This window comes from Polypterus senegalus, chromosome 10 (assembly GCF_016835505.1).
Source record: "Polypterus senegalus isolate Bchr_013 chromosome 10, ASM1683550v1, whole genome shotgun sequence".
Lineage (NCBI taxonomy): Eukaryota > Metazoa > Chordata > Cladistia > Polypteriformes > Polypteridae > Polypterus > Polypterus senegalus.
Genome location: NC_053163.1, coordinates 74,304,446 through 74,329,017, shown reverse-complemented (window position 1 = coordinate 74,329,017; position 24,572 = coordinate 74,304,446). Strand labels below are relative to the sequence as shown.

The 24,572-nt window shown below is 37.7% G+C and overlaps 1 protein-coding gene across 1 annotated transcript in view; it reads left to right on the top strand.

The window, feature by feature from the left end:
• Positions 1 to 2,412: 2,412 nt before the first annotated feature.
• The window catches only part of LOC120538190 (multidrug resistance-associated protein 5-like), a 115,615-nt gene continuing 93,455 nt past the window's right edge, over positions 2,413 to 24,572 (top strand). The window contains exons 1-5 of the mRNA XM_039767643.1: positions 2,413 to 2,481; positions 8,681 to 8,859; positions 10,431 to 10,586; positions 14,585 to 14,732; positions 15,352 to 15,585. Coding sequence (XP_039623577.1) covers positions 2,413 to 2,481; positions 8,681 to 8,859; positions 10,431 to 10,586; positions 14,585 to 14,732; positions 15,352 to 15,585 — 786 coding nt within the window. The remainder of the gene's footprint in view (positions 2,482 to 8,680; positions 8,860 to 10,430; positions 10,587 to 14,584; positions 14,733 to 15,351; positions 15,586 to 24,572) is intronic.

Here is a 24,572-nt window from a genome sequence, read left to right as displayed (position 1 = left end):
AGTGCTTTACATGATGAAGAAAGATAAAAAAAGACAAAATAAATAAGAATTAAAATAAGGGAACACTAATTAACATAGAATAAAGTATGTCCGATGGCCAGGGAGGACAGAAAAAACAAAAAAAAAAACTCCAGACGGCTGGAGAATAAATAAAATCTGCAGGGGATCAAGGTCATGAGACCACCCAGCCCCCTCTAGGTATTCTACCTAACATAAATGATCAGCCCTCATTGTATTCAGGGTTCTCATGGAAGGACTTGATGATGACGGTCACGTGAACTTCTGGCCTTTAATCCATCAATGTAGGGCCATCACGGTGCTTTGATTAGGTGGTGGTGGCGCAGCTCGCCATCACAGAAAACCGGAAAAAGAACAGAAGAGTGAATAGGTGTTAGTACGGATTTTGGAGCCACCATGAATAGCAATGATAATTAATTGAATATGCAGAACATCAGGATTAAACTAAAATGAAAACTCAGACATCCACCAACTCCTGTCCCTTTGTTCTTTTCTGCATTTACCTTGGAGGACTTCTGCTTTCAAACTGGCTTTCCATTTCATTTATTTTTTTTCCTTCAGTTATGCTTTTTTGACATCAATATAAGATCTTTGCATTCAAAAGCACTCATGGCAATCCTTCATCCACTTCTCCGGTTATCACCTCTATCATTATCACAAAATTGAATGGACCACTGGTGAAACCCCAACTTCACCACAAAGCATTCAAAATCCTCCTCTACTGTCCTAACCACTGTATGTCACCTTACATTAAAATAAGGCCACTGTCCCTCTTGTGTTCCATAAAACATGACAAAAGGAAGCTGGAAGGAGGGATATCTGCTCTTAAACATTTCTTCTCAAGAACACCCTTGATGATGAGATACATATTTTTTTTCAATCAACATGAAATAAAGGTTTTCAGAGTGATTTTTTCACATTTTAATCTAAATGTACAAATCCCTCTTTCATTTTATTTATACATTCTATTTGCATAGAAAGCATTTTTCCAAGAATGAATACCAGCACACAGAAATTTGGGTTGGTGACGTTCACAGAGAATCAGGAGTGGTGCGCATCTGACCACATTAGTAGCTATGTACTGTATAGCTCATTCATCTTTTAATAATACAAGGGGGTGGAATGTAGAAGACCTGACACATAATTGGGGAACAGTTACAGATTCTCAAGATTTTACAAAGAGAAGGAAACCTGCTGTTTATAGCACTAGCCACAAGAAATGCATTTCTGTTAAGAACATAGTTTTGACACTAAATGTTTATTTTATGACCAAATCTATACAGGTAGGGGCAACTCTGCATTATGGGCAGATGGTGTAAAGTGTTTAACTGTGTTAAACATATAGATTTTAACTATATAATTCATTGCTGAACTGTAAAGTGACACGGTGTTTCTCTCTTATTATAGATGCGCCTGGTCCTTTTGCAGTGTGTGGATGACCTGTGTTTCAGTTCTATGAGGTAATTAATCATCTTTCTGTTGTTTTCCTACTTTCTACTTTTTAAAATCAGTATACAATATACAATACAAGAGTTTTACGGACATAATATAATATCATATGTATCATCTTTTAATACAGTCAAATAAATATTTTTAATGTCTGTACACTAATCTCATTGCGCAGATTAACAGTAGAAAGGCTTTTTAATGTTTTAAACTAATTCAGGTATTTACATGCTTAGTTCTGTGGTGGGCTGGCACCCTGCCCGGGATTTGTTCCTGCTTTGGGCCCTGTGTTGGTTGGGATTGGCTCTAGCAGACCCCCGTGGCCCTGTGTTAGGATATAGCGAGTTGGATAATGACTGCCTGACTGGCATGCTTAGTTTTATGTTACTGATGTAAATGTATTTGCAATTTGCTGTTTGCATGAACAGTTTAGTAACCAGAATGTGGGAGCATTTCATAAAAATCTGAATTACTTGCATATATGTAAATTATGCAAGCAGCTGAAGAAAAACATGAATGTAAATACATTTGTATTTAATGTTATTTTAAAAAGGGAAAGTTAATGTTAACTTTTTGCTCGGAAATTGTTTAATTGGAAGAAACATTCTGCATTAGTCAACAATTCTTCAGTATTGTAAACCTTGAGGTCTTATTGAATGAAGAAAGGACACATTATAGACATATTGCCTTCTTCAGAATCAGGATGTTTAACACCTTGGAATTTTTGGGTCACCTTAAGGTTTGGTTACTTTAAACAGGTAACAATTCTCTGAGGTAATGTCTTTGTAAATTAAATTGTTAATATTTAAAAAGCAAACATCTCCATTAAAAGCATGCTACAGTATGTTTGAGTTTATGTCTTATGAAGAATGAGCGCTGAAGTCTAATTAATGGTCTTCATTTCCTTAGATGCACAGATTGCAGATTGCTTTTTAGAGCTATTATTTGATGCAAGACTTTGTGAAGATCTTAGGACGAATAGTGAAAAAGCATGCAATTGCTGAAGATGATGATAAGGTAAAAAAATTAAATAAAAGCAGAATCGTTTTTGAAAGGTGTACAGGGGCAGTTGGAACCTGTTACTGTATTTGGGAAAATCATTTTTTAATAAAGAATGTATTACTTATCTTACCAAAGCCTGGCCTAACAATATTGTCAATTGATTATTAAACCTTTCTGTTATTTAATAATGTTTATGTGGTTAAATCAAGCAAAGTGTTGCTCACCATAAGTTAAGAATGTGATGAATAATATCAAGTGATTCATTTCCAAGTGGGAAGCTGAAGTCAGTTCTCAGTTCCAGAAAATACCTTTGGGTGGGTAATAAAACAAATTCACGAAGCCATTGACAGGTGGCAATTATTATAAAAAGCAATGTTTGAAGATGAAAAGGCCAACATAATAAAATGGGATTAACTACGTGTTAGTTTTAAGCTTTGTTTTTTATTATTTTGTTTTTTTCTGTTACTCGAAACATTAACTTATGCTCAGGAAGGCATCTTACCTACTCTAGCAGAATGATTGTCTGATTTCAAATTTCAGGCCATTTAAAGTGCTGAGAACGGTACGATAAAGAATAACAGCCACCACAAAAAATGCAGAGGACCGTGTTCTAGTTGTTGGTTCTTAACACCTTCTAGCATAGCAATCATAGACATGTTTAAAACAGACAAATTATTTATTAATGTATTGTATTCATAGGCAAATAAAATGAATGCATATGTGCAGTAGAAAACTCTGTATTTTGGAGTTTGCACAGCATATACCTACTGTTGATATTAATGTACAGTGAAACATACTGCTTACAATGGAATCGAAGGATTACGCATATCTGAATCTGTTCCTCGGAGAGTCGCAGTAAGGATGGGTGATGGAATGGTCCCTACAGATGATGCTGCAGTGGTGACCCATTGGGCTGGCTAATTTAAGCAGCTATTTAAAGCTTACCCTCCATCAAGCATGCTGGTCACCTTTGAGTCCACGGTTTTTGAGGCTGATCCTCCAATTAGCTGTGAACCACCCAATCTCACTGAAATTGCACAGATGGTGAATCAGCTGAGGGTAGGGAAGGCTGCAGGGATCTGTTGGTATCCAGGGTGAACTTCTCCAAGCTGATGGAAAAATCCTTGCTTCCATTTGGGAGATGTGTCATCCCAACTGACTGAAAAATGGGATTTGTCGACCCTATCTGGAAAGGGAAGGGTGAACCCCTGGATTGTGGCATCTATATTGGGATAACACTGCTCTCTTTGACCAGTAAGGTCCTCACTAGGGTCATCTCCAATAGGATTCTGTGATAACAGAACAGTCTGGTTTTATGCCTAAGAAGTCTACCATTAACCACATCCTGGCACTGAAGGTTCTCATTGAGCACAAGGACAAATATCATCAGAATTTCTTTCAGTCTTTGTTGATGTTTGTAAAGCAGTTTATCTTGCTGTTCTGTGGGACATGTTGAGCATGTACACTGGTACTTTGCAAAATGGAACCAGAACAGCTATGTTTTTCCCAGTTGATTCTGGCATTCATCAGGGGTATGTTTTTGCTTCTACCTTCTTCAGTGCTCGCATGGACTGGGTGCTGGGCAGGGTCATGGGGTCCAGCTTGCTGTTAAGCATCTGTTGGTAAAGAAAGATTCACTGGTCTTGACTTTGGTGACGATGCTGTGATCTTCGCAGAGTCAATGGACGCTCTGATTGGGGCTCTCAAGAAACTGAGAGCAGAGTCTGAGTTCCTGGGCTTGCAAGTGTCCTGGATAAAAACCAAGATCCAGGCCTTAAATGACCTTTTGAACACATCCATCAGCAGTTTGTCTGTTTATGGAGAGAGTTTCGACCTCGTCAAGAGGTTGATTTACCTCTGCAGTGTTATTCATGTCTCTGTTGACTCTTTCTATGTCAGTAGACAGATTGGGAAAGCATGTGGGGTCATGAGGTTGCTGGAAAGGGGTGTGTAATACTCCCAATATCTTTCAAAAGGATAAAAGTCAAAGTCGTTAGAGTCCTGGTGCTTCCTGTTTTTCTATTTGAGACATGGATGCTATCAAGTGACCTGAGACGAAGACTGGACTCCTTCGGTTTGACTTTGTGTCGAAGAAGCGGTTGCTCTCAGAGACCCAAATGAGGCACATTACCTGCATTGTGTAGGAGTGTCAGTTACAGCACTATGGCCATGTGGTGCGGTTCCCTGAGGGTGATCTGGCTCACACGATCCTCATTGTTTGGACAAGGAGACACCCATAATACACCTGGCTGTGGCTGATAGATGATTATTTCCAAAGGTTGGAACTGGACCACGTGTCTGCCTGGGGGGTTGCTAACTGTGATCCCAAGCTGTTTTGTTGTGTGGTAGGTGCAGCAACATGCTGTACTGGCGCATGCTCCCCAATCTGACTTGACCTGACCTGACCGGAACATTTGCACTAGTCTCTATGGTTTATCGAGTTCAAGTGGCTAATGAGAGCAGTCTAGCAGTGCAAAATCATTTTGGTGATATTCTCTGTATTTAAATTGATAAGCAGATTATCAATATTAAATCATTTTTATTATTTTGTTATTGTTAATTATTCCTTTTTAGTGTTATTCTTGTGACATCACTGTGTTGTCTTTTCACTTGTTGGTTACAGTATCTGTTATAGCCATGTGACTGAACCACTACACAATGCATGCTATAAATTATCAGCTGCCAGGAGAAAAGATGTAGGCACTCATGGACTGGCGTCCAAACACAACGGATGACACTTGCAAATGTCTTTCAACCAATTTTTGTAAAAAAACAAGTTATTGTAGATTTTTGATTTTTTTTACTTTGGCAAAAAAAATTTTGACTGAATTTTTATTTACTATTTTAGTTTTGGTTATTCGAAGTTTATGATTTTTGGTAAACAAATCCAGGCTTCCATGTGAACTGCACCAAAAATAGAATTCATTTCAGTGTTGCTAAAATGATAAAAAAAAAATCAGGTAATATATTTGCTTGCTTTTCTAACAACACTACAAAAGCTAAAAGAATTCTTGTTGCCATTGTACTTAGGGACAAGATGTACAGTATAAGCCAGATGATCTGTTTGTTAATGTATACTGTTTAGTACTCATTTTAGTTGCAGTTCACCAAAGTGTTTGTTGTTTTCACCAAACACATGGTTTTGTAACAGTTACAGTATATATACACTATAAGGGAGAAAAAAAGCCAAAAAATGGTGCGCTCATTTATGGACTTCGCCTACTGCAGATGCCCAGGATATGAAATTACAGCACACATAAAAAAAAAAAGCTTTCTTAATAAAAAGGAGGATTTCCAGTATTAGCAAATATAATATTAGATTTCTGGTCAGACTGTGATCCTGTACAGAACTCACCCAAGCAATTAAATTAAATGCACTTAGTCAGCCATCAGCCAAAGGCACCATGCACATTTTGTAAATCTGAGTCCTTGTGTTATGGAAAAGCAGTACTAATGCACAATTTCAAAATAGAGTGATTGATTTTTTTCTGTTACCTGTGTCTCTACTGCTATTGATCATTGTCTTATCCATTTCTCTGCAGTGCTTTGAGAAGCCATGGCCTATCCAGGCACTAATAACCTCGTGCCTCTTGGTGTTAATTTGACAGCAGTTATCCAAATAAATATCCAATAAAACTATTTATAGAGGCAAGCCAGTGTTCAAAATAAGCATAATGGCAGGGGCGTGCAGCACATAAGGGGGCTACTTTGCTGTTCAAGTGCAGATTCACATACTGATTGAAGCTAAACTAAATCCAAACAATTAGCTGACAACCAGCAGGTCTACCTTTAATTGATTTGTTTCCAACTGGTATCAACCAGATACACATTTATATGAGCAGAATCAGTTGGAAATGTCCACGCTATAACAAGGTTCAGCCTTCTTGATATCAGGGAGAGAATGCCAAGATTTTAAGTAGAATTGATAAAACAAATCACTTCTCAGGTCTATTGAGTGTTTCTGGGAAAATGTTTTCTTGCTCAATTGACCACATTTTCAGAAAGTCTGTTAGTTCAAACCAAGCGGAGGAAGGTGCTGTCACTATGCCTAACCATGGACTGCATTCAAAGCAGATCAGGCATTGAAGAGCAGCAACTGTTCTGTCAACATGAAAAGGAAGCCAAGTGCACTTTTAAATGAAAATTTAGTATAGATGTTCCCAGACTGTGTGTGTCAGTTATGCCATTACAGATTTTCAGAAGTGAGCCTGGTTCCCAAGTCTGCAAACATGTGCATGATGGCATTTTAAGGTTCATAACTAGGTTGTGTGGTCCCTCACAGAGCCATTGCTTGACTAAACACTGTTTAATTCTGAGAAGGGTTCTTTGCATATGAAGTTGGTTATGTGTGCTTTGAAAAACTTCCTAATATGTAGAAAAAAAATGAAATGCTGCCTAGCAGGACACTACCAGATTATGAAAACCTGGACTTAGTCTGTGTTATTGCATGCAGCAAGAGTCCTTCAGAAATCAGGAACCCATTTGTATTTTACAACTCTGTTACCATCTATTCATTTTTTTAAAAATGTATGAAGCCTGTTGCAGATCTAAATGTTCTTTCTGAAACCTTAATGTGGATGGGTCTTTTGGGAACCAAAAATGCTTCCCCTATGACATCAGTCTGAAAACCCACTCTGGCAAATTTTATTTTAAATGGTGTACTTGGAGTGCTTTTGTTTCAAATATGTCTTTTTTTAAAAAAAAAAAACAAACTAATATTCTGTTTATGCCACCACTATGCATACATTTTTCTGCAGTCATTTTGTTAAACTTTTAAAGTAGCCAAAAATGCAAACTCTTGATTATATAACTAATGTAAAGTAATGAAATGCCTAAACAATGTTTTGGAGCGTACTTGCCTGCACTTAGCTAGCGATACCTGTTTGTTTATTGATTTTTAAAGGTTGTCCTGTTTCACTACTACACAGATGGAGCTGCAGGGGTTAGCTAGTACTGTATATGACAATAACTATTCAGAAGCTTATTTAAAGATGTAAAATGTACATATAAAATGTAAGAATTGCACAAAAAAGGAGAGTTGGAATTCCAGTCTGGATACTCTTTAATTGCCACATGCCAAATGGGAAACGCAGAATAATAGGTTTCAACTAAAGATAATTTGAGCTCCAGCTCTTTATGGAGAATTTAAGTCATTTCTCAGTGCTGGCTTCAGAATGAATACCAGCTTGCAGCATTCCATTTAATTCAGGCAGACCGGCTCTAGCAGGTTTTGGAGGTTGAGCTAAAGAGACGTTTGGCATGTTGAGTTGTGTCCTCCTCCACTCCAGAAGGTATGTTAGAGACAGTGCAGAATTCTTTTTGTTCCCATGTGTCCTCTTTAAACAAAACCATGTAAGGCTTGTGTGTCTAAGCATATACACATATACTGTGTAACAAAATAAGAAAACCAAAAACAAAGGTTTGGTGCACCAGAAGATGATACCCATTTATTATAAAGGTTGTTTAAATAAATAAAACCAACAGTGGGCTGTACTATAGGTGTCTGCTATCAATACGGTCTTTTCAAAGCAAGTCCACTGACTGCTGGCTTCTTCATGGTGCTGATTTTTTATGTGGTCTTTGAGAATAAGATGAGGAGTCATCAGTGGAAGGAAAAGTGACATCACAGCTGTTTGTGCCATTGATGTTCTGTCCTGAGTATAGGAAAGGAGAAGCCTGAGAATAGTGGCGCCACCTCCCAGCTTGGAGTGGAATTACCTTTATTAAATGAGCCTTGAAACTGTCCACCAATCACACATGTGTGACACATGGTATGAACTACCAAGGCAATGAGCAACACAAACACTACAAAATGGCAGTGCCCACTACCAAAAAGCAAATATATACGTAAAAGGATGTGAAGAAAAAAACAACTTTTAAACTGGGACTCTAAACAAAAAATTCATGTAAGGAATGGATTCTAGGATTGAAAAAACACCAGATAAAGTGGCAAGAATATTGTTCTGGGCTAAAGAGAAACACCTAATGCACCCCATGTTTTGCCTGCAAATCCCCATGGCCTTGATTCAGATAAAGCAGTAACAATTTAAGGATGGACAGATAGTTATTATTGTTAAAAAAGATTTTTTTATATAATTATCAGTACTTGTCTTTTCTAAAAAAAGCTTGAAGACATTTTAATGATGCAGATAAAGCTGTCTTTTTGGAGTGCTTTTTAAATGCTAAATGTCTGTTTCTCCTTGTTTCTTGACAGGAACCTACAACATACTTCTTTTCTGATGCACTGGATGCCGTTGGCCATGCAGAGGGTCTTCCCTTTGAGACCTCCTTTCATTCAGATATGCGCTTCCTTCAAGATGAGGAGGAAAGGCATAAAGCCCAGAAGTACTGTGCCAGCATTCAACTCCTTAAGCCCTTCAGAGTAACCCATGAGTAAGGCTTGAAAACCACCTTCCTCTATTAGCGTGTCGCAATCTGTCCTTTCAAGTCAGAATTTCTAAAATAAATTTTAATTTATTGACATCACAATTGCTTCCTTTTGTGCATCTGTTTGTCATGGGTGTTGCCATCTTGGAGAGGACAACGCATGTTGTTAAGAATATGGTGCTCGTGCTGCTTAGTGTGTGACATCATGGTAGCCAGGTTATCAAGAATGGTCGTAGCAGTTACCACCTTTTTGCTATACTGTCAGTTTGTTGTATTTCTTCAAATATTTTGGTACAACTATCACAACTATCACAAACACTCATAGGATATTAACACCTCCTCAATGCTCAGCAGCAGAGGAACTTTTACGCCAGCTAGAGAAATTAAATATTTCCTAGTTCATCTTAGTACAAGCCTACAAAGCCATAACTAAATATCTGAACACAATTGTCTGGTTTGGTTCAGCAATGGTCTGCTCCGAAAATAAGTTAGTGTTTTGTGAGGTCTGCTGAGAAAATCGTTGGCTGTGCTCTTCCATCTGTTGCCGACCTGAATGCATCTAGTGTCATAAACCCTGTCAAAAGGATCACCACTGACTCATCTTATTAGGTCCTCACTTGTTCTAAAACATTCTCTTAAGTAAACGCTTTATGTCAATTAAAACTAAATCTAACAGACACCTAAACAGGTTCTTTCTCAGAAAAAAACTAATTTCAGTAATTTAGCCTTTCCTCCACACTTATTCCCCCTACGTAAGTGTATGTGTATGTACATGTATGAGGTATGTGTACATACACTCATTTGCACATCATATTCATATCTCCTTTATAATTGTACTATTCTGAAATTGTTTATACTGTATGTTGTAGTAGTAGGGTGTTGTACCGTGTTAGCCATTATGAATGTAGTGAGAAGATGTCTTTGATTACATCTTACCTGAAGAAGGGGCCTGAGTTGCCTCGAAAGCTTGTATATTGTAATCTTTTTAGTTAGCCAATAAAAGGTGTCATCTTGCTTGACTTCTCACTACTGTACTGTATGTTGTTTAACTTGTGTTATCTTTATGTGATGTTAGTTTCTATTATTAGAAGCTTCAAGGCTACCGAATTAAATTCCTGAACATTAAGTGCTGATGAAGAAAAGCGATTCTAAATTTAATTAGTGCTATATAAATTATTTAATTTTAAATAACAGCAAATGTCGTATTGTTTCAGCAATTTTGATACTGTTTTTTTTGTTCGCATTAATCTTAATTCCTATTTTTTATTTGACAATCGTGGCTTTCTTTTTGTCCTCCACTAGAAGTTTGCATTTATGGTGTAGGCGTTGTGTCAGAGTTACATTTTACTGCAAGGTCCCATTCCTATTAATGAGTGCATAAACATGTCATGGACAGTATGTGTGTGCTCTGCTTAGTTTCATACAGTACTAGTTAACATTGGTTGTTATTACATTTAATTTTTTTTATATAAAGAGTATTTATTTCAAAAAATATTTCTTTGTATTAGTTTTGTTTTAAAAATAATATTAATATTATACATCAAAAAATAAAAAATCTCTTTTCATATTTTTACTAGACATCAACACCCAGTGGACAATGCAGGACTTTTTTCTTTTATGACACTCAGCTGGCTAACCTCTTTAGCCTGGAAAGCCTTCAGAAAAGGGTCCTTGGAGATGCACGACATTTGGGGTCTTTCATGCTATGACTCTGCAATGATTAACTGTCAGAGGTAAGACAAGGTTCATTAAAAATCCCACATGTAGCTTTTTGAGGGGCAAACTGGTAATGCTTTGGAGCACAGTATTAACTAGGAGTAATTAGGTATTCTCTTATTAAAGGAACAATTTCAAAGAAATAGGTCACTATTGTCCAATTTCATCACTTCCTTCTTAACATATTTGGTTCCAACTGTTCTTTATTCTTACATTCCCATCATTTTGCCCTCAGTGATAGATGATCCTAGCTCACAAAGCTACATGGAGACAAGAGTTTTGAGAAGACTGTCCAAGCACACATTTGTTCTTAGGTTTTTCTTACAAAAAGTGGCCTTTCATTAGCTAAACATCCAACTTTGCAGTCACATGTCGCCCAAGCCCAATGCAAAGGACACAGCCTAGCCAGTGAAAAAAGCGTTATGCTAGGGCTTGATCCTTCTAAAGACAATTATTTAAATAGAATAATAAGAGTATTAGTCATTACAATAAACACACCATATGATAATAATTAATCAAAACACCAAACATTCATTCTGCTTTCTTATTTTTTCTCCAGCCGTCTGGAGTTTTTTTGTTTTTTCTGTCCCCCCTGGCCATTGAACCTTACTCTTATTCGATGTTAATTAATGTTGATTTATTTTGTTTTATAATTGTGTCTTTCATTTTTCTATTCTTTAATATGTAAAGCACTTTGAGCTACTGTTTGTATGAAAATGTGCTATATAAATAAATGTTGTTGTTGTTGTTGTTGCTTCCATTAACTAATGTCTTTGTCTCCATTCTGTTTCAAGTAGTAGTTTGCCTCCTTTCATATTTCCCATTTAATCCTCCTCTCACCTCTTTTGTCTACTGGACTTGACCACACCTCATCCCTGCCTGACTACTGTCCTATTCCTCTCCAGTTTGAGCTCATCTAGCTCTGGATAGGGTGCCATTGTAACCCCACCCATGGCCCAGATCCAGACCATCCCCAGAAGTATTACTAGGCCATAGTCCCACTGACATGCTCTTAGAAAAACTGACACCCAAGATACACCCTGGGCTGTCTGTTAGTGATGGCAAGTACCAGGGAGTCCTGTTCATGCGTTACCTGTGTACAGATTCTGCAATGCCCCGGGATCAGTGCACACAGTTCAAGTGCTTGTATTCAAGCCAGCTGATAACAGCTTTATAATGCTAGTATCCAACTGAAGCTATTAATAGTATGCTGTGAATATTACTTTTTAAAATGTTTTGTTTGGGATAAATTTAATAGAATTATGATTTTAAAAATTAATTTCATTTTCCTCAATGCCTTTTTTATGGACACAGCCATGTTGTTATTGGTTAACATGTACTTTGTAGATTGTTTTGGCTCCAGCAGACCACCATGACCCTGTAGTTAGGATATAGCGGGATGGATGGATGGATGGATGGATGGATGTAGATTTTTGTCAAAGTCAGTCAGTGGCATGAAGTGTAATAACGATGAGCCATGACAATAAGAGATGGAGACATGCCGAGGCAAGTAATCCAGTCATTGGCAAATTCTAAACCTAAACCTCTACTCAAGAATGAAAAAAATAGATATGTTATTAAAGTTTGACTTCGATCTTCTTTGTTTTTCTATGAATTTTACATAATCCTGTTCTGACACTCCATCACGTGTTTCTCAGTTCTGACACTTACATGCCTTTTTTGACAATGCTGTTATCATTTCAAAAACTATTGTCAAAAAAATCACAAATAAGATAATCAAGTTTATGTCAGGTTTATTTCCCTCTGAAGCACCCTGGTCTATGTTCTGTCCAGTCCCTGCTTGATTGCCTTATTGACATAAGTAGAGTTGGATGGCATTCAATTTTCTAAATGTTAATGAGAACAATACAGAAGTCATGCTATTTAGACCCAGTGGCACCAGTGGGACCCCCTGCATTGACCTTTCCACTGTGGCTCAATTTGAGAAATCCATGATCACAAATTTAGGTGTGAAAATGGATTCCACTTTAAAACTTGATAGCCATGTGAACGCAGTGGTAAAATTTTCCAGTTGAGGCGGCTGTCAAAAATCAAGCCTGTTTTGTTTCAATGCAACCTTGAAACAGTGATACATGCTTTTATAACCTCTCGTCTAGATTACTGCAATGCGCTTCTTTTTGGAATTAGCCAGGCCTCCATTACTCACCTGCAGCTGGTGTAAAATGCCGCTGCTCAATTTTTAACTGGCACAATAAAGCACAAGCATGTCACCCCTTCACTGACTTCCAGTTCGTTTTCGAATCCATTTTCAGATCCTTGTATTTGTTTTTAAATCCTTTAATAGTTGTGCCACATTTTATTTGTTGGAACTGCTGCACCCTTATATACCATCTCGCTCTCTCAGGTCAGCAGACCAGATGCTTTTACGTGATCCTAAAGCACGATGCAAACTCCGAGGTGATCGAACTTTTTCAGTTGCAGCTCCAAAACTCTGGAATGATATGCCGTTGCACGTTAGGCAGACTCCTTCACTTGCTGTCTTTAAATCCTATTTAACAACACACTTTTACTCCCTGGCCTTTAACCCAGTATGATATGTTAACTATCTGTGTACTTTTTATCATGAATCTCTTCAACTCTTATGAGTTTATGTGTTTCTGTTTCTTTTACCCTTTGGTTATTGTTTGTCTGATATATTGGGGTTTTATCGTACAACACTTTGGTCAGCCAAAATGGTTGTTTTTAAAGTGCTTTATAAATAAATAAATAAATCATGGAACATGCTTACCACACTCCCCTCAATGGTCTTAGCCATCTCAACATGTCATACGATCAGTCTGTCACACAGCCCCATTTAAGCTGATTTACATTTCTGTGTTGAGCTGCTGTTACACACCTGTTCAGAAATCGGACACTATATGTTGCAAGCCCTACACAGACCCCTACGACAATGATTGGCCAGTATTGTAATTGCGTATTTCCTGAAATGCATTTCCTTCATCTTCTGGCTTGGAAGTTCTGAAATGTATCAAAAAGTGGAAAAATTTGAGGAATAAATACATTCACCTACTGTGGAAAATGTGCAGCAAGTGCAAGCATTTTAATAGATATTTGCTTTTCCACTGTGCTACAAACACTGCCAACTTGTGATCAGCATGACGCAGAAGCGTGAACTGCTTTTGTTAGCATAGATTATGGCGCAGCCTCTGCACATAGCTATGGCATCAGCTCAATGTAGAAGTATAAATCAGACTTGATCTGACCCACTCAATTTTTTCTCATTGCACCTCACAATCAGAAATGTCTGCGCAAATCCAATAACTATTTGACACATTTCTCTTTGATGAAGGCTTCAGAGTTTAAAATCGAAACCTTAAAAACATCCACACAAATCATTCAGTGCCCACCCCATGTACCACTATGCTGTTTATGCCACTTTCAGAAACTCTGAATTTAAGCTCTGTTAGGGAGCGCTATTTGCAGGAATTCTTTCAAGCTTAAATCTGCCTGCATCCATGGAATCATTTCTCCTGCTTTGCATTTAAATTAAGCTTTTTAATTACTGAACAATTATCTTCATTGACTTTAAAGTGCATCTGATTTATGACTCCAACCCATCCTTCTTCAGCAGATGCATCACAGTGTGCTATAATAAGCCTAACTCTTCAGGCTATGATGGATTCTTGCAGTCCCATTAATGAAATGTCTGCTGAAAAGAAGCAAATAAAGAAACAAATATAATTAAATTGGGAAAAAAGACGAGGTGGCTAACCATTGTGACCGGAGAGCATTACCATCAATGGCTCAACTGAAACTGGCGATCCAAGTGGCTGTGACTACCACCAATTTCAAAGTGCAACTTTAAGCTTTTGAAATGTTCATCAAAGCAATTAGTTGAATAATTTAGAGTGAGCTTTCAATGAACAGGAGAAGGCACTAAGTTTTATTTGGTCTACAAATTGAAATTGCTTCTTTTAATTTAGCAGGACCCCAGTTGAGGGGTTATACATAACACCTAGAGCTGTGACAACTTCTTCTTCTTCATTTCTGACAGGTTTGAATCCTTATGGCATAAAGAACTGAGCAGCAAAGGGAAAGAGAGAGCCTCACTGACTTGTGTGATCTGGCGCTTCTGCAGAACACGGGCTATAATCGCCATATTATCTTTGTTATTGTCCACAGTTGCTGGGTTTATTAGTTCAGTAAGTTAATTTTTCTTCCTAAACATTTGTATGTAGCTTTGTGAAAACTCTCATGATTCCAAATGAACGCAAACCTATTCTGAATTTTTACTGCACTTCTACTAAAAAACAAAAATAGCAAGTTTGAATGTATTTTTGTTTGACAGGAAATATTTCTTGAATGTTTAAAATGAATTAAAAAAAATTCTCAATTACATATAATGGTTCTTTTATGCCTTTTTGTATTGTCTTTTGTATTTTTGTATTGTTTCCATGTACTTTTAGCAAAAAATGCTCAAGCTACCAATGGGATCATTGGAGTGCTTAATTTTTTGATATACTTTATTAATTCCAAGGGAAAATAATCTTTTCGCCTGACCTTTGGGGGTCGGAGCACAGGATCAACAATTACACAGTGCCCCATTAAGTTCCTTGCTCAAGTGCCCAACGGAGTAGGGTCTTCTGACATTACCTTCTAGATACCAGCGCAGATCCTTGGCCACAGAGCCAGGGGCCAGCGGGTTGACATTGTATGTAACCAGGTGGCTGTGTACAGTTAAACCTGTACCTTTTATCTTCCATTGTCCTTTCTCTAGTCAACACGCTCCCAATCATTAAATGTATCTGCTTTTATTTTCAGGCTGTTATTATCCGTAGTCTGCTGGAATACTCCCAAAGTTCAGGGTCACATATGTTATATGGGCTCATTCTGATTGGTGCAATCTTCCTGGTGGAACTAACACGCTCCTGGTCCTTCAGTCTCATGTGGGCTCTCAGTTATCGAACAGGAACACGACTGCGAGGAGCTTTGCTAACATCTGCCTTTACCAAAATTTTGAAGCTCCACAACACCAGACACATCAGCATTGGAGAGGTCAGTTTTATTCATGGTTAAATGCAGACTTGTATTGTTCGTCAAAATAAGCCTTTTTTGTAATAGTTTTCTTTTGATATGCCATTATTGCCTTTATTAACAATCTTATATATAAACGTTTACACGTGGAAGTGTGTGTGTATGTCTGTCTGGCCTGGAAGTGCGAGGCGGCCCGGAAGTGTGAGGCTACAGCATGAAGCTCAAGGACCTGGCAAGGCGGCCCCAAGTTAATGAGTCAGAAGAAGAAAGATGTATGAGGCTATAGCATGAAGCTGAAAGAACGCATCTCTGTTGTCAAAGTGATACCACCGAGGAAACACAAATAAGAGAGAAACTTACTTAGCCACTGATGGACAAGGGGAGTGAGCACGTCCGGAAAACGAAACCACCGACTCTGCATTTCAATTTTTTTCTGGCAATTTCAATAGTTTCTAGGAGCCCAGGCTTTTTACAGCATAAATCATAAAGTACAATTCCAAGTTTTGCTCAGGGAATATTTTCTACAGTCCCCTTAATTCATTTCAACAGTCACAGTGAGCCAGAACATATCCCTGCCTGGACCAATCCCTTACACTCTTATGCACCCACACTTAAGACATATTGGTTACATTTAGATGACTAATCTGAAGAGAAGTATGCACAGAAAAGCCAATGCAAACACAGAAGTAAAAAAGTGATCTGAGTCAAAAAAGTAAATCATAAGTTCATCTTTGGAAAGTTTCATTTAAGGACAGTCACCATGTCTTCATGTTTCTAAATAAAACTCATGGGAATTAACTTTAGGAACATCTTTAACGTATTTCGGGTTGGCTTTGACCTTTGTTTTGTTCTTATTCTGGATATATCCACCAAGAAGAAGCAAAAGAGGTTAAAAAAGTGTCTTCCAACATACAGTAGTACCTGTCCATCTCACAAACTGAGGGCAGGGTGGGACCAAGTAAAGCAGTTCCATGGAAGCCACTGATGCCTTTTTAAAATGTGCTACTCTCTTACTATGACAGGACTTTCTGTATGTTCAATCAACTTTAAAGACAAGCAACATGTCAAGATAATCATAACTGCAAGTGCGACTGTGGCCTACAGTATTATTTAAGCAGAAATATGTACATTTAAATCTAAAGTAAATGAACCATTATATGCATGTACACAATCAAATGCAACTCATTTAAATGCTACTGAGCTGATATGGCTTCACCCAGACTGTGCTCTGTGGCTTTCTATTTGTTGTATGAACCAGCATTCCCTATGTCCTCTTAGCATTACATTATCTCCAGTGATGACAGAACTCACAGTAAAACAGTAAAAACAGTATAGAAGAATTTTTAGTTATTCATTTAGTTTTTTTTTTTTTTCATTTGGAGATTATGAGCACCAAAGTAAACACTGTAAAGCTTTCTGCATCAACAAATGTAAAAGTTACATTGAACTTATTGAACTTAATTGGTTTGTTAAGCAGAAGCGTGTCAGGAAACTAAAAAGAGATAGAAAGTGGAAATAAAATACTACCGTAAGTGCCAAAAAACTAATCAAGAACCACTAGAAAAACTGAAAAATCAAAACTTAATATACTTTAAGCATTTATGCACAATAACAATAATGTCTGAAAGATGAAGAATGAAGTAAAGAAGAAAACATGCTTTTATTGCTATAATTGTCAAAATTATTCTCTAAGTTAATACAAAACTAAAACCAAATCCTACTCAAAACCAAACAAAATTTATAATAAAAAAAATTCAAATTATATACCTAAAAAAGTTAGAACTCACCTCAAATACCAAAGCCGATTCCCACTCACCACACTGCTACCTATTGAAGGCATCCCTTCTCAGCCCCATGGGAATATGGTAGTGACCCACACGAGGAGCTCTTAACACTACACCTTCAACCAACCAAACAATATGTCCTTGCTATAGCAATAAAATACAATGAATTAAACAAAGTACTAAATTAATAGAAGCAAAAAAGTAGAACATTTATTTAAAAAGTGGCTTACTGAAGGATACTTTGTTTAAGGATACAAAAGATGATGAATCCCTTCAAGCCTGGGTGCATAGCAGCTTAAATATTTTTTCAATCCAAAGATTTTGTCAGTTTCAGTGGGAATGCAGATAACTTGTCTGGGTGATGGTGAAGATCTTCCTTCTATTTGTGCAGCATGCATCCCAAACTTAAAGTGCTCTCTCCACATAGAGTTAACAAAAATTACATAAATGATCTATAATCTAAAAACCACCGTCATGTTTATATAGGAAGATTGTGTTCTTTTCTCTGGCTGATGCCCATACTAATCAATACTAATAAAAGGCAAAGCACTCACTCACTCACTCGCTCATCACTAATTCTCCAACTTCCCGTGTAGGTAGAAGGCTGAAATTTGGCAGGCCTATTCCTTACAGCTTACTTACAAAAGTTAAGCAGGTTTCATTTCGAAATTCTACACGTAACGGTCATAACGAGTCAATAACGGTCAACAATGTCTGCCATGTTGAACTTTCTTATTTATGGCCCCATCTTCACGAAATTTGGTAGGCGGCCGTCCGTTGCTCCAGTCTCTACATTTCCTTCCTTGCTTCGCCACGGGATTCACGTCCCCCTGGTGATAACTACAGCCTTTTTATTTAATCCACGGCTTCTCCACTGTTTTATTGTTCATTTATTACGATTATAGTTATTGTGTAGGTATTTTAGACTTACTTTACATTGTTCAGGTACCCATTTCCTTTATCATTCCAACCATACCCCCATTAACATGTCTATCGAGGTGATCATCATCGATCAAAGAACTGTCACTTACCGAGTGGTTTCCATGCCCGGAGATGGCACCTATCTTTTCCATTCTCTTTGTTACATATTGCACGGCCATATCAGGCTCACTCTTGATATCCGGAGGAACATTGTGTCTTATGTATTGAATGACTGGGACAGGTTCAAGGTGTGGACTGATGACGGTACAGAAGATAATTATTCTACAGGAGCACTAGAAGAGTGAAATGCTTAAGCTCTTCACCTATGGTTCTGCATGTGAGTTGATGGCTGCCGGTGAATTGTTGGGTTGTCGCTTTCAAGTGTACCGAAATGGCCAAATATTTTACACCTTTTGACAACCGCCAATGCCTCTTAAACATCTTAGATTGACAGGTGACGATTTCAGTAGTGGACACTTTGATGTTTATGAATGTTTAAACTCTCAAAAGCTGGATGTGATTTTATCGATGAAACCGGTTGTATACTTACAACGCTTGACAGATGCCAAATGTCACTTCAACACAAGTCCTACAAATACTGTCATAATTGAAACAAACCATGAAACTCAAACCGATTATGACAGCAGCAATCCAAGCTGTGAGATCTGAAACAAGATTTCTTTTCACATGGCCAACTGTACGTTGCATGCTCAAGAGTAAGCTCAGCGCACAGCTTGGTCATATTACAACTGGAGGGCCGTACTGACAATGTGGTATACAAAGAGATCCTTAAATAATTATTGGTATATTTTCCCTCAGTTTAAAAAGGTTTAATTTTCTTCTTAATAAAAATTTTAAGGCAGTACTTTGCCGCTGCGAAGCGCGGGTATTTTTCATAAATTAGATTAGATTAGATTAGATAGATAGATAGATAGATAGATAGATAGATAGATAGATAGATAGATAGATAGATACTTTATTAATCCTAAGTGGAAATTCACATACTCCAGCTGCAGCATACTGATAAAAAACAATATTAAATTAAAGAGTGATAAAAATGCAGGCATAACAGACAATAACTTTGTATAATGTTAACGTTTACCCCTCCTCCAGGTGGAACTGAAGAGTCGCATAGCGTGGGGCAGGACAGTGACAGCAGTCTGTCGCTGAAGCTGCTCCTTTGTCTGAAGATGATGCTGTTTAGTGGATGTAGTGGATTCTCTATGATTGACAGGAGCCTGCTCAGCGCCCGTTGCACTGCCACGGATGTGAAACTGTCCAGCTCCGTGCCTACAATAGAGCCTGCCTCCCTCATGAGGGGCCTGATCCTCCTAAAATCCACCACCATCTCCTCGGTTTTTTTGGTGTTCAGTTGTAGGTGGTTTGAGTCGCACCATAATCCCAGCGTAAAAATAAACTTTTTTTTTTTTGCACATTCCAGTAATAAAAACTACAGGATCACGCAGGCATCAAGCAAAAAAAAAAACCAAAAAACTGAATGAATTATTAATCCATTTCTCAACACTTATGGCAGAATTTGGTATATTTTCCTGAGACTCTGAAGCCAGCCAATCAAGTTGCAACTTTTACTTTTGCCATAATGTTAATAGATGAAGCATCTCAAACAAATTTCATCACAATCTACTGATTAATATTTTGGACACAGGTTCTGACAAATTGGGGGTGCTTCTGTTAAACATTACCTGAATTAGGGTGGAGTGGTCTCGCTAAGGCTAAGGATTTGCGCTGGTATCCCGAAGGTTGCTGGTTCGAATCCCCATCACTGCCAAAAGAGATCCTATGCTGCTGGGCCCTTCAGCAAGGCCCTTAACCTTCAATTTCTCCAGGGGCACTGTACAATGGCTGACCCTGCGCTTTGACCCCAAGAGGTATGCGAAAACTAAGAAATTCCTGATACGAGAAATTGTATAAGGCAAAATAAAGAACCAAAAAAAAATTAGAATATCAGATAGCTGCTTTTTGTAGTTGTAAGTGTCAAATGTAAGTATTCAGAAAAATACAGACACTTTCAGAATAACCCTGAAACCCAAAATAGACTGAAATATCTCTATATATAATCTTCATTTGGATCTTGATCTTTGTTTGTCCGCGAATGAATTAGAAGAAAAAGCACTAGATGGCAGTAGAAAGACAGCTAAAACATAGGCATTGCATTAAGAATCTCCTCCAAACTTATACTAATGAAGACTGTTGTACTCCAGTCACACCTCAAAACACAGACATTCAAACTAAACAATTTGTTGTGCTTTAAATTAACTAAAGAGATCTTCATTTAGATCTTGATTTTTGTTTGTCCGCGAATTCCACGCATACGTAGACCACCTTCCAGTTTAGTACGTTGTTGTTACTCATGGATGTTAATAATGTGCCGGAATAACGAAAGGGGTGGTGGACACTGTTATGCTGGTTAGCTCCTGAGGCCTGGTTAGAGAATGAGATTGCTGAAGATAAAAGGTACGTGCCTACGTAACATATGAATGAAAGAAAGACAGTGTTGTAGCCGGCGAGTGCTGCGCATCTCACAGTTGTACCGTACCTTGCTCACATGTCAGTGAAGTGATCCCTATTTATGCTTTAAAGAGCCTGGATACCTACGTGTCCCCCTTTTATAACCATTGCTCCGTGTATATTGACTTACTCTTTGGATTGCCACAAAGCAACCTGCGAGATTGGAGAAAGGTTGAGAAGACATCATGAGAGGAAACGATAGCGTCGTGAAAACGAGATGGACTGTGAACAGACAGAAGCAGAAATGCTCCTACACCACCACATAATTACTATTCGGACAGTGATTCCGAGTAGGCCGTTCCTATCTAATCAATGCCCAAGGGTTTTATTTTGTAATTTTGTTTCCCTTATAATAAATCATAATGCTGTGCAACAAAGGGCCCAGTTCACGACTGGCAGCCGCGTTTAAACAGGGAGCCATTCACAGACAACTTTAACACGTGCAACATAGTTGGGCGCACATGGCTAGTAGAGTATAGTGATCAAGATCCTCAATCTCTTTTCCTGGGATGGTGTTTATCTCTGCAATGACATAAAACAAGACCAATTATGGCTGAACTGCAGGAGAAAGTAGAACTCTGCCGTAGCCAAAACCATAACGTTGTGTGATTATTCAAAGAAATAACTTTACTGGTCTGAGTTGATCTAAAGCAATTGGTTTGCAGTAAGCAGTGTTTTCCACACTTGAGCTCTGCCTTGTAGCTGAATCCAGAGTAGTTACCACTGTCCCTGTTAAGAGCATATCTGTGTGAAGTCTTTGTAGCTAAACTCTTTGAGGAAGCTATAATGAGTTTGTTGCTGAGTTCCGTTATTTCAATATACTGAGGAGGTTGCTCAATTAAGCTCCTGAAGATGGAATTTTATCTTCTAAATTACCTCAGCAGTCCACTCTGTCTGATGGTATTTTTTACATTTAAATATTTCTTCAGTAAATTGTTCACCATGGTAGTTTCTTCACTATCTGCAGAGCAGATGGAATTGTTACCTTTCATCAACCTTTTATATCAGCTGCTCAAAAGAAAACATGAATACTGCCACATGTAAACAATTCATCACACAAATACAATTTTCGCATAATAATGGTTTTGTTGCAGGTTTACCATTGGTGTTTGTGATTGCTGAACACACTAAAGAAAAATTAAAAAGATTATTGAGTTTGTTGCTGGAGGTTTTGCTTTAAAAGATCTTTGTTGACATATATGCTCCAATATTTCTCTGTTTCTCTTTCACATATAGTCGGTTTACTGTTATATATAAACTTACCAAGATCTAAAAAGTGAAGTATGCTTTTCTAGTGAGGATAAGTTGTACCTGTAATTGTTTCTGCTAAAAATTGAACAATATAGCAAACTATAAACAACAGGAGACAGTGGAAAAAAATAGTCATTTTGGAAACAAAATTTGAATTTTGTGATATACAGCTACACTTACTACTACTTCACCATTTGGCCCTTACTGATTAATACATACACACTACTGGTCAATACCCAGACTGCCCTGCTACGCCAAGACAAGACCTTTGCAAATGTCACCTGAGATACGCTGTAAGACAAACAGAATATCCAGACCAAAAGAAGGGTGCCTTATTGTTCCTGTCTTCACTGAAGTAGACCACAGACTCCTGTTCTGATGTGCCATGATCCTGTTCTTAACCAGCTGTTTGTTTGAAGAAGACCCACCAGCATTAAACGTTCAGCTACCTGTTATTTCTTTTCTAGCTTTTCTGGGTTTGGTTCTTCCATCACAAGTTTGGCTGTGAGTGTATAAAAGTTTTTATGTAATATAAGCTTAGGTTTTAATATATTTTGGTGTACAAGGGATCACCAAAAAATTCTCAGAATTGTTCAAAAACGTACTCGATTATAAAACTTACAGCAATTCCGTCTTGAGAACTCCTTCAGATACAATCCATTCAGCCCAGAGCTTCTCCCATTCCTGGTAATATTTTCTGTCCTCCTATTTTGCTGCCATATCTAGAGCCTTCTATGGTTTTTCCCAGATTTGTTCAAATTTCTTCCCTTCAGCCTCAACTTTAATTTTGGAAATGAAAAAGCAATCAAGAGGAATAAGAGCTGGCAAATATGGAGGTTGTGAAGCAATAACTGTATTGCTTTTGGTGGAAAACTCTCTGACTGACAACATGAAATATGCAGGTGTGCTGCCATGGTGCAGAATCACATGCTGAGTGGGCCATTTCTTGGGAGACTTTTTTTCTGATACTTTCCCGTAGACGCCTTAGCACTTCAATGTACGAGTGTTGCACCTCAAGGAGAGTATTCTGAAAGTAACTTCAAGGGAATTTCTGTATGTTTAATGTATTTTTTTTAATAGTTTTGGGAATTTCTGGGCCCTCCCTCGTATTTTGGGTTTTGGTACTTGAAGATTATGCGTCTCTCAATGGTTTCATGGGTTTTTTTTTTTTTTTCAAAAGTTGATATTTATTTCAAATTCTTATTTGTTCCATGCCATTTTGAATTTGGTCATATGAGCACTTTTGGCATGCTTCTGATGATGCTATGAATATGGGTACGATTCCATGCTACTTTATTACTTTGTGGATAAATATTCTCTATGAATCTTAATCAGAAGATTTGTTTATTTCACAGGCATACTCTGTAGAAGGATTGCTTATTTTGGTTTTTGCTTCATTTCTGGCTGTGATATTTTCTTCTGTCTAGTCCTTAGGCTTTGGTCACACAGTTCGGTTTGGTCATCTCGTTTTTAAGCCTGCACTTCCCATTTGACTTTCTGCTCCATTTTCCATCTTCTGGTCCTTATTTGCTCACTGTATGTGTCCATTACATTGTGTGTGTTCACTATAGGTACACGTAAACTTCTCAAGCAAGAGGAGTGAGTGTGTGTCCTCTGCACAATACGGTGAGCACTTCATCTTTAGTGGCTGTATATTTTCAATTTTAAGTCAACTTGAACCGGAAATTTTGTGGGTTTCCTTTTTTGAGTACTCTTGTACTCTGCTTTCCTTTTTTAAAAAATGAGATGACCAAGTCCAGATGTTACAGCACCTTGATGGTAGTGTAGGGCCATGTTTAGCATCTTTTCTTTCCCTTTGTCACGCTCAAATAAGCCTACAACATATATATATATATATATATATATATATATATATATATATATATATATATATATATATATATATATATATTTTATGACTTTCTTTTTTTATGTTATGCTTCCTTGCTGTTATTTCAGATGCGAGTGTCCAAGCTGCGGTGTACGTCTGGTCCATCTGTTTTTTTAGTTTCTGCTAACCTCGCTGAATTTCCTTTTGGCAATAAAGTTAGTGAGCAACCATAATGATGGTGTTTTAAGTAGACCATGAGATGCGTGCATATTCAAGAAACTGTGATGTGAGACAATATCTAAAACTCTGAAATGCTGTTGTGTAAAATCAGGGAGCACAACCGTCTGTTACACCAAAATGAGAATTGCCTTAACCTGTTAACCTGAAAACAAGTTGTCACCGGTACCATGATACTGAGACCACAAACTAAGATGAGAAATTGAATACAATGAGTCTTTCACCAGAATGCTTTAAATACTACAAGCATAATATTGAGGCTGTTTGAGATTTTAATCCGTAATCTCAGACACTGTATTGAGTGCCATGCTGGGTCATACAGTGGAGCATCGTGACATAGTGCAAGTGCTTTTTGGGAGTCGGCCCCAGGAACAGTACCCCTCCCCCGTCCTGACACTACAGCACTAAAATGGCAACGTGATACCCTTAAAATTAAATTAGAAAAAAATCTTTAT